General features: G+C 42.3%; 1 protein-coding gene across 1 annotated transcript in view; it reads left to right on the top strand.

The window, feature by feature from the left end:
• Nucleotides 1-12,547, top strand: part of CACNA1C (calcium voltage-gated channel subunit alpha1 C) — a 458,875-nt gene that overhangs the window by 362,040 nt on the left and 84,288 nt on the right. The window contains exons 19-21 of the mRNA XM_059848110.1: nucleotides 5,588-5,720; nucleotides 7,362-7,491; nucleotides 11,099-11,158. Of these exons, the coding sequence (XP_059704093.1) occupies nucleotides 5,588-5,720; nucleotides 7,362-7,491; nucleotides 11,099-11,158 (323 nt within the window). The remainder of the gene's footprint in view (nucleotides 1-5,587; nucleotides 5,721-7,361; nucleotides 7,492-11,098; nucleotides 11,159-12,547) is intronic.

The following is a 12,547-nucleotide window of genomic DNA, read 5'->3' as shown; positions in this document are numbered from 1 at the left end:
TGCTAATGTACACAAAGCCAAATTGTGGTAGCAGGTCTGCTGGAAATGCTTTCATGATGGGACAGGATGGTGTCCTTGCATGTGTTTGCACAGGTGTGCACTTGGCCCTTTGAAGTCCCTATACTGATCAGTCATATCTGATTTGGTTCCCTGTAAAGCTCTTTATTGGAAAATACAGAGTTTTACAGAGAATCAAATCATATAAAAACCTGCTTGAAAATATACATATGACACTGGTTTCAGTGTGCTTTATCAGTACTTAGTGGTGGTCAGGGAAGTCTCACAACAGTCATGAAAGGGAAAGTGCTGAATTCCTTTTTGCTCTGTTTTCTAATCAAAAAGCACAATGTGACACAGCATAACTCTAAAGGCATAAAATCTCAGCCTAGAAGTGCAAGAAACAAGCTGTAGCATTAGTTAGGCTGGTTTTCAAGTCAGGTGGGCCTAATTAACGTCATTCTCAGACACTTGAAAGATTGGTTGAAGAAATCTCAGAACTTTAGGCATTGTTCAACAGACCCTGAATGGGGGACAGGATTGGAGCTAGTCAGTTCAACTTCCATTCTTGGAAAAGTGCTGGAACAAAGGGTTAAACTATATGACCACAACATAAGGAGATGATCAGCAGCCAACACAATTTGCCAAGAGCAAACGACATCAAGCCACCTTTATTTTCTTCTGAAAGGTCCTGAAAACACTTGTAGACAAGAGAAAAGAATTAGATGTCACATTCTTTAACTTAGCTAAGGCTTCTGATCATCTCTTACAGTGTTCTCCTAAACTGACTAGAAAAATATTGTCTAGATGATGGTTAGAGAAATGATCAGGCCCTTTATGGGGAGGGTAGTGATAGCCCAAGTGAGTTTGTACAACCCAAAGCCTGTCTGGAGTTCAGCTCAGTTCATTGTTAATGACCTGAATGATGGAAGAGGCAATATGCTTATTACATTTGTAGATGACATGAAGCTAGGAAGGACAAGAAGCGTGCTGGAGGGCAGCATTAGAATTCAAAGAGCTCCTGAGGTTCTGGATAAATGGTCTAAATAAAATTGAAAGTGCCAGGCTCTACGCATAGACAGGAATAAACAATTCACAAATAAAGGATCTTAGGTGACAGCTAGTTAGGTAACAGTCCTTGAGAAAAGGATCTGAATCTTATGACCACAAGCTCAACAGATGTCAGCAACAGTTTGCTGTCTTTGAAAAGGCAAGCAAGTAGTGAGATTTACAACACAGAGAATGAATGAGCCTTTTGTCCAGTAATAGGTTGGTTTTAACTGGTCAATGGAAGCTAATCAGAGCAAAGCAATAGTTTTATTGTGTTCACCTTTGATAAGACCTCTGGAATCTGGAATATCTCTTTTTGGGTTAAGAGAAGTGGGGCTGAATAGAAGAGAATGGTGAAAACAATGCTAGCAGGTAGCAAGAACTAAGATTGGGTAAAATTTGTTCATTTGACTAAGGAAAGGCAGGGGAAACATCTTCAAATGCATAAAAACCTTCTACAGATAGGAGGAGAATTATCTCCATTATGAAGCAACAGATTTAATAGGATTCACAGCAGAGAGAATCTTCTAATGGTGAGGCTGTAAAAGCTCACAGAGATGGTTGTGGAAGCCCAGCACCACTGAATGTTGTTAAGGACAGGTCAGAAAAACGTCTCCCAGAAAAGGCTTAGATATAATAATTAATTGAACCTGGCTTGGCAGAGGCATGAACCAGAGGGCCTTTTGTGATCCTTCCCTGCTCTCCTCTTCTGTGTTTCTGTGATTATGTAACAGGCTATAATAGGCTATAAGACACTTTCTCTTCCATTCCATGATTCCTAATAAATAAATGTCTGATAATAGGTTGATTTGATAGGGTAAAAAAGTACATTTTGAGTAGATGGACAAGAGCTTCAGACAAGCAAAATGGAAAACTGTTCATTGTATTTGATTTTCAGTACAAGAAGTCCTCACATATGCTGTACTTGTATTCTTCCATATTTATAGCAAATTTATCAGGAGTAGAGTGTGGTTCTAACTTTGTGCAATGCTATTTTAGCACTGCCTGAGGCAGGTCACTCTGGATTTAATCTTTCCATCACCTCTGTAGGCCCAGGCACTTACTGGACACACATCCCCAGTCGCTACAGGGTTTGTGGGAGTCTTTTGTAAGAAACACAAATTAAAACAGCTTGATACAGTTTTGTTTCTGTTTCTCAGCTGGCTTGGATTTGCAGAAAATTGCATTTTTTTCAAGTGAAATAACAGTCATCTGAATGTCAATTCTAAGTCTACTGCTAATAGAATTGGGGTTTATTTACTTTCTGTAGACAGCTTAGGAAGAGTAGCTTATAAATGAAAAATATAACAAAACACTACATCTCTTTTTTTTTTTTTTTTTTTTTTTTTTTTTTTTTGCCATGCATAGAATTTGAGTGCAGAAAATGAAGTGAAAACACTTTTAATACCTGCCTCAGGGTACCAATCCCTCTCTTAGCATACTTTTCAACACAACCTAAAATGTGAATGGATTATCAGGTTTTCTTCTGTCCCCTATTAGAAATGCAAAGGGACACCATCTTGCTCACTTGCCATGGTATGGCATCAATGCCATTTCTAAACAGGCCTGTTCCCTGAATTGTTTACCAATTCTTTGTGAAGACTGAAGATTCAGTGTTCAGAAACCATTTGAACTGCTCACTTCATTTGTTTTTCCTCACACAGGGCCTTTCCTAACCTGCCTTGCTCAATCTCTGATTTGTTTCTTCTCCTTAAAGCAGTTCTCTCAATAACCTCTCCTGACTCTGCTTGCTGCACAGTGCTGCTCCTCAGCCCCAGAATGGTTGCAGCTCCTCAGGTCACCTGGTCTCTTTTTAGGAAGGACAGACTAGTTCTCCCAGAGATTTGTGTACACTAGAAGGATTATTATGATGATATGTTTATTACAGGAAGACAGGGAGCTAGCCTTGCAGTCTAGTACAGAAATAGACAAAGAATTCGGAACGTCAGATGAAGGTAAAAGCTTGGGATGATTCATGGGAGCTTGAAGCAAAATAATGTCCTTATACGAGAGGTCTGGTCTTTGTACAGCAAAAAAAAATATTCCCCATCATCGAATTTCTCACTGATGCTGCCCTGTAGCCTGTTTGTGCTTGTCTCCACAGCCAAAGAACATTTGCTTCTACAAATATGAGCAGTTGTGCTGCTCCTATGTGGAGGTAGATAGCATGGGCAGTGACCTGGGATGAGGCTGTAATCATGTTATTCTTTGTGAATTTGGCCCTCAATGTTTCCTTTCTTCTGTGCCCTAGACTCCAAGTGAAAAGTGGAACATTGCTCTCTATCTATGGCTGAGGAACTGAATGTATTTTTCAGTCTGAAAGTATTTGGTTCCCAGAGTCATTATATTTCTTGCTGTATGGCAGACAGGAGAAAAAGAGGAGAGGAACAATGTTCTTTATGGTCTTCATGGGGCTGATCCCTCTGCTGAGGGTCTGTTTTCCAGAGTCATTGCTCCATGCCCATTTCAAAGTGTATTTTAAGCATTCCTCTGAGTAATAAAAGAAGAATGATCTCACACTGAAGGCGCAGAGCAGGGACCCAGAATACTCTTCTTAAGTATGAGTTTCAAATATCCCACATGATCCCAGGCATTGGTTTTCTGGCCTGTTCAAGAAGAAAAAGAATTTGCTTACCTCACTCTTTGTCAGCCTCCTCTGAAGCCCACAGATAAAAGGTGCACGTGCAAGGTATGGTTATATTACATAAACCTGCACATTAATCTTAACACCTATTTTACAAGTCCTGTGTAAAAAAGTACTTCTGAAAGATGTTTCTTTAACTGATAAAGACTGTAGAAAGAGTATTCTGAAGTATATTACACATAAAATTGAGCTGTTAAAAAATAGACTGACTTAAAAAGTACAAACTCTATGTACCAGCTCAAACATTTATGCAAAGATCTATCAAGTGAATTTGAGCTGAACTCTTGGTACTGGAAGTGTAAAGAAAGAATCCCATTTACATGTAATAATGGCATGCCTTCAAAAAGGGCACTTTTCTCCTCTCTCTGATATCTAGATCAGGATCTGTGCTGATTCATCTGTTCTTTCTGATGTGTCCTGTAACCAGATCAAGTACAGTATCTCACCCTAAAGGAATACCATTCCTGGAGCTTATCTCCCTTTATGGACTCAAGATGAACCTTTTAATTAGAGTATCCTCCTTTGCACTGCCTGGAAGATGAATCAGTTGTATCTAACATGTCAGGCTCCTTTCTTAAAGATTTTTTTCCTGTCTTCCTGATTAAGTGAGAGGATTGGGATCTTTAAAACAGCAAAATCCTATCATGTCATTTACAAAACAACATCTGCCTTCAGCAGGTAGAAGAAATCCTCAAAGGCAGAAGCTTTTCTTTCAGGTACCACTTAGCCTTCATGTCTGCATTTTCTATCTTGAGGGTGCTCACTGATCTCCCTGGAGATAACACAGGTTCAAGAGTCTCAGCCTCATTGCCATCTTTCTGACCTTCCCCTCCACTAAATTATAAAAGGGGACAATTTTAAGACTTTCTGATCAGTGTAAGTCTATGTGCTCACTGTTTGTTCTGGGGCATACATGTGCTCATCCAGACACAGCTCCAGATGTAGCAGCAGCTCCATGGAGATGCTCACAAACAGAAGAAAAACAATCTTGGTAAGCTGGAGGAATGGTCAAAAGAAAAAAAAATATGCCCTTCAGTAAGGATGAGGTCTAAGCGCCACTTTTGGGAATAGCCAGCAGCAGAAATGCAGAGGGGGAGTGACAGGCCAGATTGTTGCTCTGTGGTAAATAATCTGTGCTTTATGCATATCTGACACTGATGGCAAATTAATGCCAAAGTATAATGAAAAGTCTCCATGAAGGACATTTAACAGGAAGATAATATCACAAGATATAAGAAGTAATCTAGCTTTCATCTGAAGCAGTAAAACCTCAGTTGTAGGTTAATTCTGCAGACAGTGTGGAAGCAAATAGCAGGAGTGATCAGAGAGCTGGGGAACCCAGTACCTCAGGAAAGGGTGCTGCTGTTTTGCTCTAGGAACCAGATATTCTCCCAGAGGCACAACAGTGGCCCTCAAGTATGCAAAAGCTTTCTGCAAGAGGAATTTTTCATTTTCTGTGTCCATGGAAAATAAGAAAACAAATAATGGGTCTAGACCTCAGCAAGAAAGATTCAAATGACCCATTGGAAGACAAACCTTAGAAAAGCCATAGGAAACAAACCTTTCTGTTTGGTTTTTTTTTTTTTGGGTTTTTTTTGGTTTTTTTTTTTGTTTTTTTTTTTTGCAGAAGGAACTGTGAGGCATCTAGGAGATTGTTGTGAGAATGTTGTAGGTTTACCAGCACTAATGGTTTTACAGAGAGACAAGACCAGTGTCTGCCAGGGTGAGCACTGGGTAAAGGGCACTGCCTCAAAGGAAGGAAGGGCAAGGAAACTCAAGGCTTCAGCATCCTATTTTAATGGTTTTTAGGTCTAGTTATGACAGAGACAAATGCCTCAGCACTTTGGAATGGGATGTGTTTTGCAATAAAATACAAAAATGCTTCTTTGTTTGCAGCAGAGGAAGATGAGGAAGAACCTGAGATGCCTGTTGGCCCTCGACCTCGCCCGATGTCTGAGCTGCACCTCAAGGAAAAGGCTGTGCCCATGCCTGATGCCAGTGCTTTTTTCATCTTCAGTCCTAACAACAGGTACTTGAGAGACTGGTTAGCCAGAAGAAGGAGGTGAAGAGCTGGTACCCCTTTCACATTGGGCCCCAAAAGTGATGAGGTGCAGAGCTCCCTTTCAGCAGTTCATAGCAGAGGCTTCCTCTGACCCACCTCTCCTTTAAGGCATGAAATCAATCCTGTGAAAGCACAACTGTAGGGAGTACAGTGGAAGTATTCAATGGGAGTTCATGGCACGTGCAAGGATGATTGAGGACACAAATCATGAAAGCTTCAGAAATAAGGGACACAGAGGCAAGTCAGTAATTGGAACTTCCTGACAGCCAGGTCCAAACTGCAGGAGAGCCATCATGCAATCAATCAAGTGGGAGGTAGAAGCTTCTTGTCCTAAAGGCTGCCCAAAATCCACTCCTAGCAGGGAGCTCATGTGTCTCTGCTCATTGCTGCACATCAAGAATGAGCAAAAAAGAAGAAATGAGAGGGAAAGGAGAATCCATAGCCCTGAGAGGAGCCTAGGGAGCACAGTCCTCCTCTCACACTTCACCCCTGGGCTCCTGCAATGCAGCCTCATGTTGTCACACCTTCCTTTCCAGAAGAGATGTGCAGTACCTGTGGGTGGAGGGCTGTTAGGAGACAGGTGAGTTTCTCTTTGCAAGGGCACAGCAGTGAGCTCACTGCCCAATGCTCTGTGCAGCACCACGTATTCCAGTGTCCCTCCTAAGGACTCAGCCTTCAAACACAGCCCAGAGGAAGGCAGGGCTGTTCCTGCACCACTGAATTCAGAGCCATTTTTGTCCCAGCTGAGCTTGTGCCACTCCTCCTTGGGTATGTGTAACAGGGAGGGACTGAGGATGGCTGGGGCTCATGGACTGTAATGCTAGCTGTGCCACCCACCCCCTGTCATTTGTAGAACTAAATTAACCTCTGCAGTCATCTGTAAAATTGCTGTAATAGGGACTTGGATCTCTAACAGCCAAGAGTAGAGCTAAATAGATTAATGAAGTGCCTGTAGAATTATGCACAGAGCTATTATGGGGTTTAACTCCTCACATCCTGCTACCAACATATGGAAAGTGGTGTAACGGTCTCCAGTAAGCAAGTTTGATGGGAGACTGCTCCTTCTTTACCTTCTAGTTTCCTACTAAGAGCACCAAGTGGGTCTATGTTTAGCATACAACCTGCATGGCATGATGTCTCTCATCATTTGCTTCCCTATATCCATTTGGCCAGGCCTGTACTCTGTTAGCAAGGTGGATCCCTTCCAGCTGCTGTTAAGGGATGCTCCAGTCCCAGCTCAGAAAGACATTGGCACCCTAAAACCTGTTTCTGCTGCCTTCCTCCTGAATGAATCATATGGTTCCATAAATGAATGGTTCCATAAATGAAAGCAAGGGATATCATTCTGGGCTGGCAGGTTTCAGACCCCATGGAAATCACAAAAAGCTCTGTCAGGAGGGAGTGATTGCTCTCCATTCAAACACATGGAGTGTGAGTCCTGGGTGGAGAGCCAGCATTGCCCTGCACACATTGTCCCTGTACTGGGGCAGAGGGAAGATGCTCTGCAGGGCAATCCTCCAGTCCTGCTGGCAGAAGAGAAGGGGGGAAATGTTTCCAGGTCTTGCTGTTCTTTGAGAGATAATGTTGTGCCTCTGCTCTCTCTCGCAGGTTTCGTGTGCACTGCCATCGCATCGTTAACGATAACATTTTCACCAACCTGATCCTGTTCTTCATCTTGCTCAGCAGCATCTCCCTGGCAGCTGAGGACCCCGTGAGACACCTCTCCTTTAGGAACCAAGTATGCTCCACATCCTCCTTCCCTCACTGGGTATTGCAAGTGTGGGACAAGCTGATCATGATTTGAAGCCAGGAAAGGCTGAAGAGGCTGCATCAGAGGCTTGGGAGTGCCTGTCCTCCATGATTTCTGCCTTTTGTAGGCTGTGTGTGAAATCATTAGGTTTTTTTGCAGGAAACATGAGTCAGTGCAGAATTCTGGCCTCTAGTTCACTTCAGAAGTGTGTGTAGGGAAAGGAAGAACAGGAGGCTGAAGCAAAATTATTGTTCCCCAGGATTAAAGCAGTAGAAAGGAGCTTTAAAAACATTGATTGTGGATACAGATAATTCAATTTTGAGGGATTTTCAGGTTCCCTGTGGAACATTTGTTCTGCTGCCACATGCTGTCTTTTAAACTAAAAAGCCCAGGGCCTGATTTTCATTTCATTTACACTGGTGTAAATCAGGAGTAATATTCCTGAGTTTGATGCTGTCACTCGGGGGGGAAATTGATGTCATCATGGTTAGAATCAGACTTTTGGAACACAAGCCGCAAAGCTATCATTACATTTGAGATAACGCTCAGAAAATATGCTGTGCTTCTCTCCTTACCTGCCTGGGGAGAGAAGAGGAAAGCATTCAGCACAGAGATACATTCTCACCCTCTTTCCTGACCATTCTTATTAGCCTTTTGAAATGCTCAGTGCTCCTTTAACTTTGCCAGTGGTTGTTTCCATTAGTCAGGAGTCGTTGCAGAAATGAGGAGTCAGCAGACATATGCAAGACCTCTGATTTCTGGTCTGCAGTGGCATTTTGGTGCCTCGATGCCTGAAGAATTTGCTAGGATTGAAAAGTGGGATGGTTTTTCCTTGTTTAATAATAAAACCTTAATTTAATGCTCCCTGAAATATCCTGGCCTGAGCATGCATTTGAACACATATGTGCATGCAGAGAAGGTGTTAATGGAAGTCTATTCCCGAGCATATCTCAGAGTGGCTTTGCATTTTGTCCTGAAGGAGGATGCTAAATAATCCAACCTGTGCCATCAATAACCCACTTGTGCACAAATGAGGGTGCACACCATGTAGGGATATCTGAATGCCAATATCTATTAGTGCTGCAGCATGTCAGCTGGCAGATGGGCTCCTGACATGCCACAGAAACTGTCACAGAGTCTGTAGCAGAGAGATTTAAATGAGAGGGGGGAAAAAGAGGCAGAGCTGGTTGTCCTGGATTAAAGAGCTGAAGGTTTGAGGCAAAGTGTTGTTTTGTGTATGTGAAGCCACTGGTGTTGCATGAAAATCTGTGTTTAATTTTTGCAGGTACAGATGTTTAAAATGTATCATACAAGGGGACACTGGCAAGATGTTTGGGTTGAAAATGTGGCCTGGCTTGGCACTGTGACAGTAGAACAGTGAGATCCTGTCCTGCCCTGTGCCCACACGGAGGCCTGGGAGGAAAAGGAAGAAAGCAAACTGAAATCAAGCTGAAATCAAGCTGAAAGCAAAGCTGCCTCTGCCTTCACTCAGCATGAGCCTGTGCTCCAGGGCTTGTGCAGACTGGGGATGCTGCTGACACAGACCATCCCAGAGCAGGAAAACAGGGACAGAGAGCCCAGCAAGGGCTGGTGGAAAGGATTAGGCTCTGCTCCTTCCTGGGGCAGGCTGTGTCCTTCTGTGTCACACAGAGCTCAGGCAGAGAGTGCTTGGAAGTGCCAGCCCAGTCTGACCAAACAGCCCTTGAAGTCCAAGCAAGTGCTAAGACTGTGCTCACCATGTTCTCCTGTTAGCACCTTGGCAAGGTGCTCATTCATTTTAATATGTTCTAGAGCAAGTTCATATTTAGAACATAATAACAAATATGCCAGCTGATAAATGGGTCTGCCTGCACAGGAGGGGCAGTGACCATTTTCATAAGGCATGATTTCATCTTTGCTAGCTGACCTTTGGGGCCACATTCACCAGTGTGTTCCAGATCCTTTGCAGGCCCCTGGTGAGGTAAAGCAGCAACAGGTACAGCTTAGTCCCTCACTTTAATCAAGTTTGCAGCTTCTTTATGTTGGTGGAGTCATGCAAAGAAGTTAGAGAGTACCCATGAATCTGGCCTATTGATTATAAAATTATTCCATTGATAAAATAATCAAATATCAGGGCTTACAAAGCAGCAAGGCAAAAGAATATTTCCAGTTGTAATTTATGTAAATTAATATAGGTTAAAATCAAGATATGTCCCTTTGAAGTGGCCCTTTCTTAATTCTCTAAGCTGCAAAAATTGATAGAGCCCAAGACAGCCTTGAGAAGAATCCGGGATTAAAAATTAAGCGGTGACCTGAAGAATTTTGAGTTATATGGTAGCAGTAAGTGATACATCCCCCCCATTTGACATGCAGTGTCTGCAATTCAACCCAGATTTGGATTGTGCTTAAATAGTTCAATGTGAAATAACCCTGGAGCTTGCAGTAGCTGCCCCTCTGCATACCAAGCTGTAAGAATTTAGCCACCTATAAATCTGAGTGAGGATACAGGCACTGAGACACAATAAACCCCTGTGGGATGGGAGCAGGCAGTTTCCTGTTTTATGTTTATTAGTGTTTTAGCAGCAAAGGTCTAAATTTCACAAATTATCAGTTTTCTGCAGCTTCCACATATTGGCCTTCTGGTTTAAAACATGATTATGGTAAAACAACAGTAAACATGGGTATGATACTTCTGATGTTCAACATTTGTAGTGCAGATAGCACTAAAGTGGATCGGGATGTTAAAATATATTGGAAACAAAGAGAGTTTAATTCTGGCCCCATAAATCAGTGAGAAAGCTCCCGTTTACTGTGGGATGCCAACAAACTGGCAGTGAAGGACATTCCTGTCCTTGATGCTGCTACTTTGAAAGCCCCTTTACACTTCTTGACTTCTCACTGCCTCCTGTGACACCACTTTTTATGGTCTGCTGTGCCTGCCCGGGGTTTCTCCACCACCAGGCCCAGGTTCCTGGGAATGATGAGCATTTCAGCTGGCTGGTTAGTCAGGATGCAAATAGAAAGATGCAGGATCTAAGTTAGGCACCTTCAGCAAATGACCAAATTATGGCTGCAAGACAAGGGCTGGGATTCTGTTCAATTGGCAGGGTCTTTGTTATTCATCCTAATCCAGAACAATTCAGGACAGAGAAAAGAAATAGCTAGAATATGATTTTGCAGTTTGCTTTCCTTCCTTTGAGAGAGGCACAGGACAAGACTGAATGGAAGCTAATAAGAAGGAATCTCATGTTTTCCACTGAGAGACCAGGCATTCTTTGTAATCTCAGTTTGGAATCCTATTTGGGAAAACCCTTGAATGTTCTTTATGAGATTTAAAAAAAAGAAAAAATATCCTACAGCAACCAAAAAGTTATTTTGCCTCTATAGCGCTCATGGGATTGTAACTCAGGAAAGATTTCATGTAATGTGCTTCTTGTCCTCTGTGCCAAGACCTTCACTGCATTCAACAGGACGTTGTTCCAAAGCCATTCCCTATAGAGTTGTCCTCATTCCCTCGTGACAAGAACTCATGCATTTGATTTTAACTGTGATTTCCCACTCGAGTGATCACTCACTGACCTACCCTCCCCACTCCTATCCCCTTTTGTTTTTACAGATTCTCTTTTATTTTGATATAGTTTTTACTGTCATTTTCACCATTGAAATTGCTCTGAAGGTAAAGTGCCCATCTTCTCTACCATTACTTGTTCCCAAGCTTTCTGGTTTTCTGCCAGTCTCTGTTGCTAACACACACGCCTGTTTGTTCCTGGGTCACGCTCAGTACCACTAACCCAACTGTGCTTATTTTTCAGATCCTAGGCAATGCAGACTATGTCTTCACTAGTATCTTTACATTAGAAATTATTCTTAAGGTAACCAATCTGAGAAATACACTTGTTTTCTTCTTTTCTTTCTCTTTCTTTCTCTTTCTTTTGCTCTCCTTTTTTCTTTTTTTCTTTTTTAACCCCGTTATTATCTCTACACAAAGGGTTGTTTTTCTTTTTTTCTTTTCATTTGAAGTTTCTGTAGTTGCTTTAAAAGTCTCCTGGGAAATTTTGCTATTCAGACTAGTAATTGAGGGCCTATAGCAAAATAATGCTTTTTAGGAGAATTGCAGTGAAAGGATGCAATGTTGGGAAATGTAAGAGAGGACCAAGAAAAAGGCCATTCCCTGATAAATTTCTCCCTCCACCCTGGCCAGTCTTTCTAAAACAGGATTTTTCTGCTCTGCAAGAAACTCTGAATGCACACACCTCTTACACAGACTACACCCAAAAAGAAGGTCTCTATTCTGCAGAAACCAGCCCAAATGCTGGCTGATGTCTTCTGCGAGCACAGCAAAGTCGGAGGCAGGGAGCACAGTGCAAAACCTCACTTTTTAGGTGTAGAGAGAGAACCAAGAGTACAAATCCCTGAGACACCAAGGACAGTAGCTGCCAATGAAAATTGCTACGTCAAAACCCAGCTTCCCATTTCCCAGGAACGTGCTCTATACCAAGGGGAACGTGCAGGAGAATGGTTTAGCTTGAAAGAAAATAAAAATAGGCTGCCTTGTTCTTAACTCTAATTTTCTCAAATTGGTAGGCTAATAATTTAAATAACAGTAATTGAGCAAAGTTCTGGCTTTCTAAATGCTAGGTTCACTTGGCAGCTGGTTTTTTTTTTTTTCCTCAGCAATCTAAGTGCTGGCAGGCAGCGCCTTAGAGTTGCTCAAATTTTCAGCTCAAGACCCTAATAACAGTATCTATATGGAAGGCTGGCAAGCAGGGTGGCCCCTGCATATTTTTATAGAGAAACGTGCTTTTTTTGATGTGACTTGGAATTTCCAAAGCCATAATGTTCTCCAGGGAGATGTACACATTATGCCTGTGGGCTGTTTGCATCTGTGTTTACGCAACAAATCTGAAAGTGCACAGATCACATGGCAGATCCAAAAGGCCTGTCAAGAAAAGGAAAATATCCCAACAGCAACATTTAAAAATGACATGATAGTTCAAGGTTACCTGTTTGGACTCACAATTACTAATTCTGCTTGCTCTAGAGGAAGGGGTAACACTCCTAATGA

Source organism: Haemorhous mexicanus, chromosome 5, assembly GCF_027477595.1.
Source record: "Haemorhous mexicanus isolate bHaeMex1 chromosome 5, bHaeMex1.pri, whole genome shotgun sequence".
Lineage (NCBI taxonomy): Eukaryota > Metazoa > Chordata > Aves > Passeriformes > Fringillidae > Haemorhous > Haemorhous mexicanus.
Note: the sequence above shows the minus strand (reverse complement) of the source record. Positions and strands in the feature narration are given on the sequence as shown.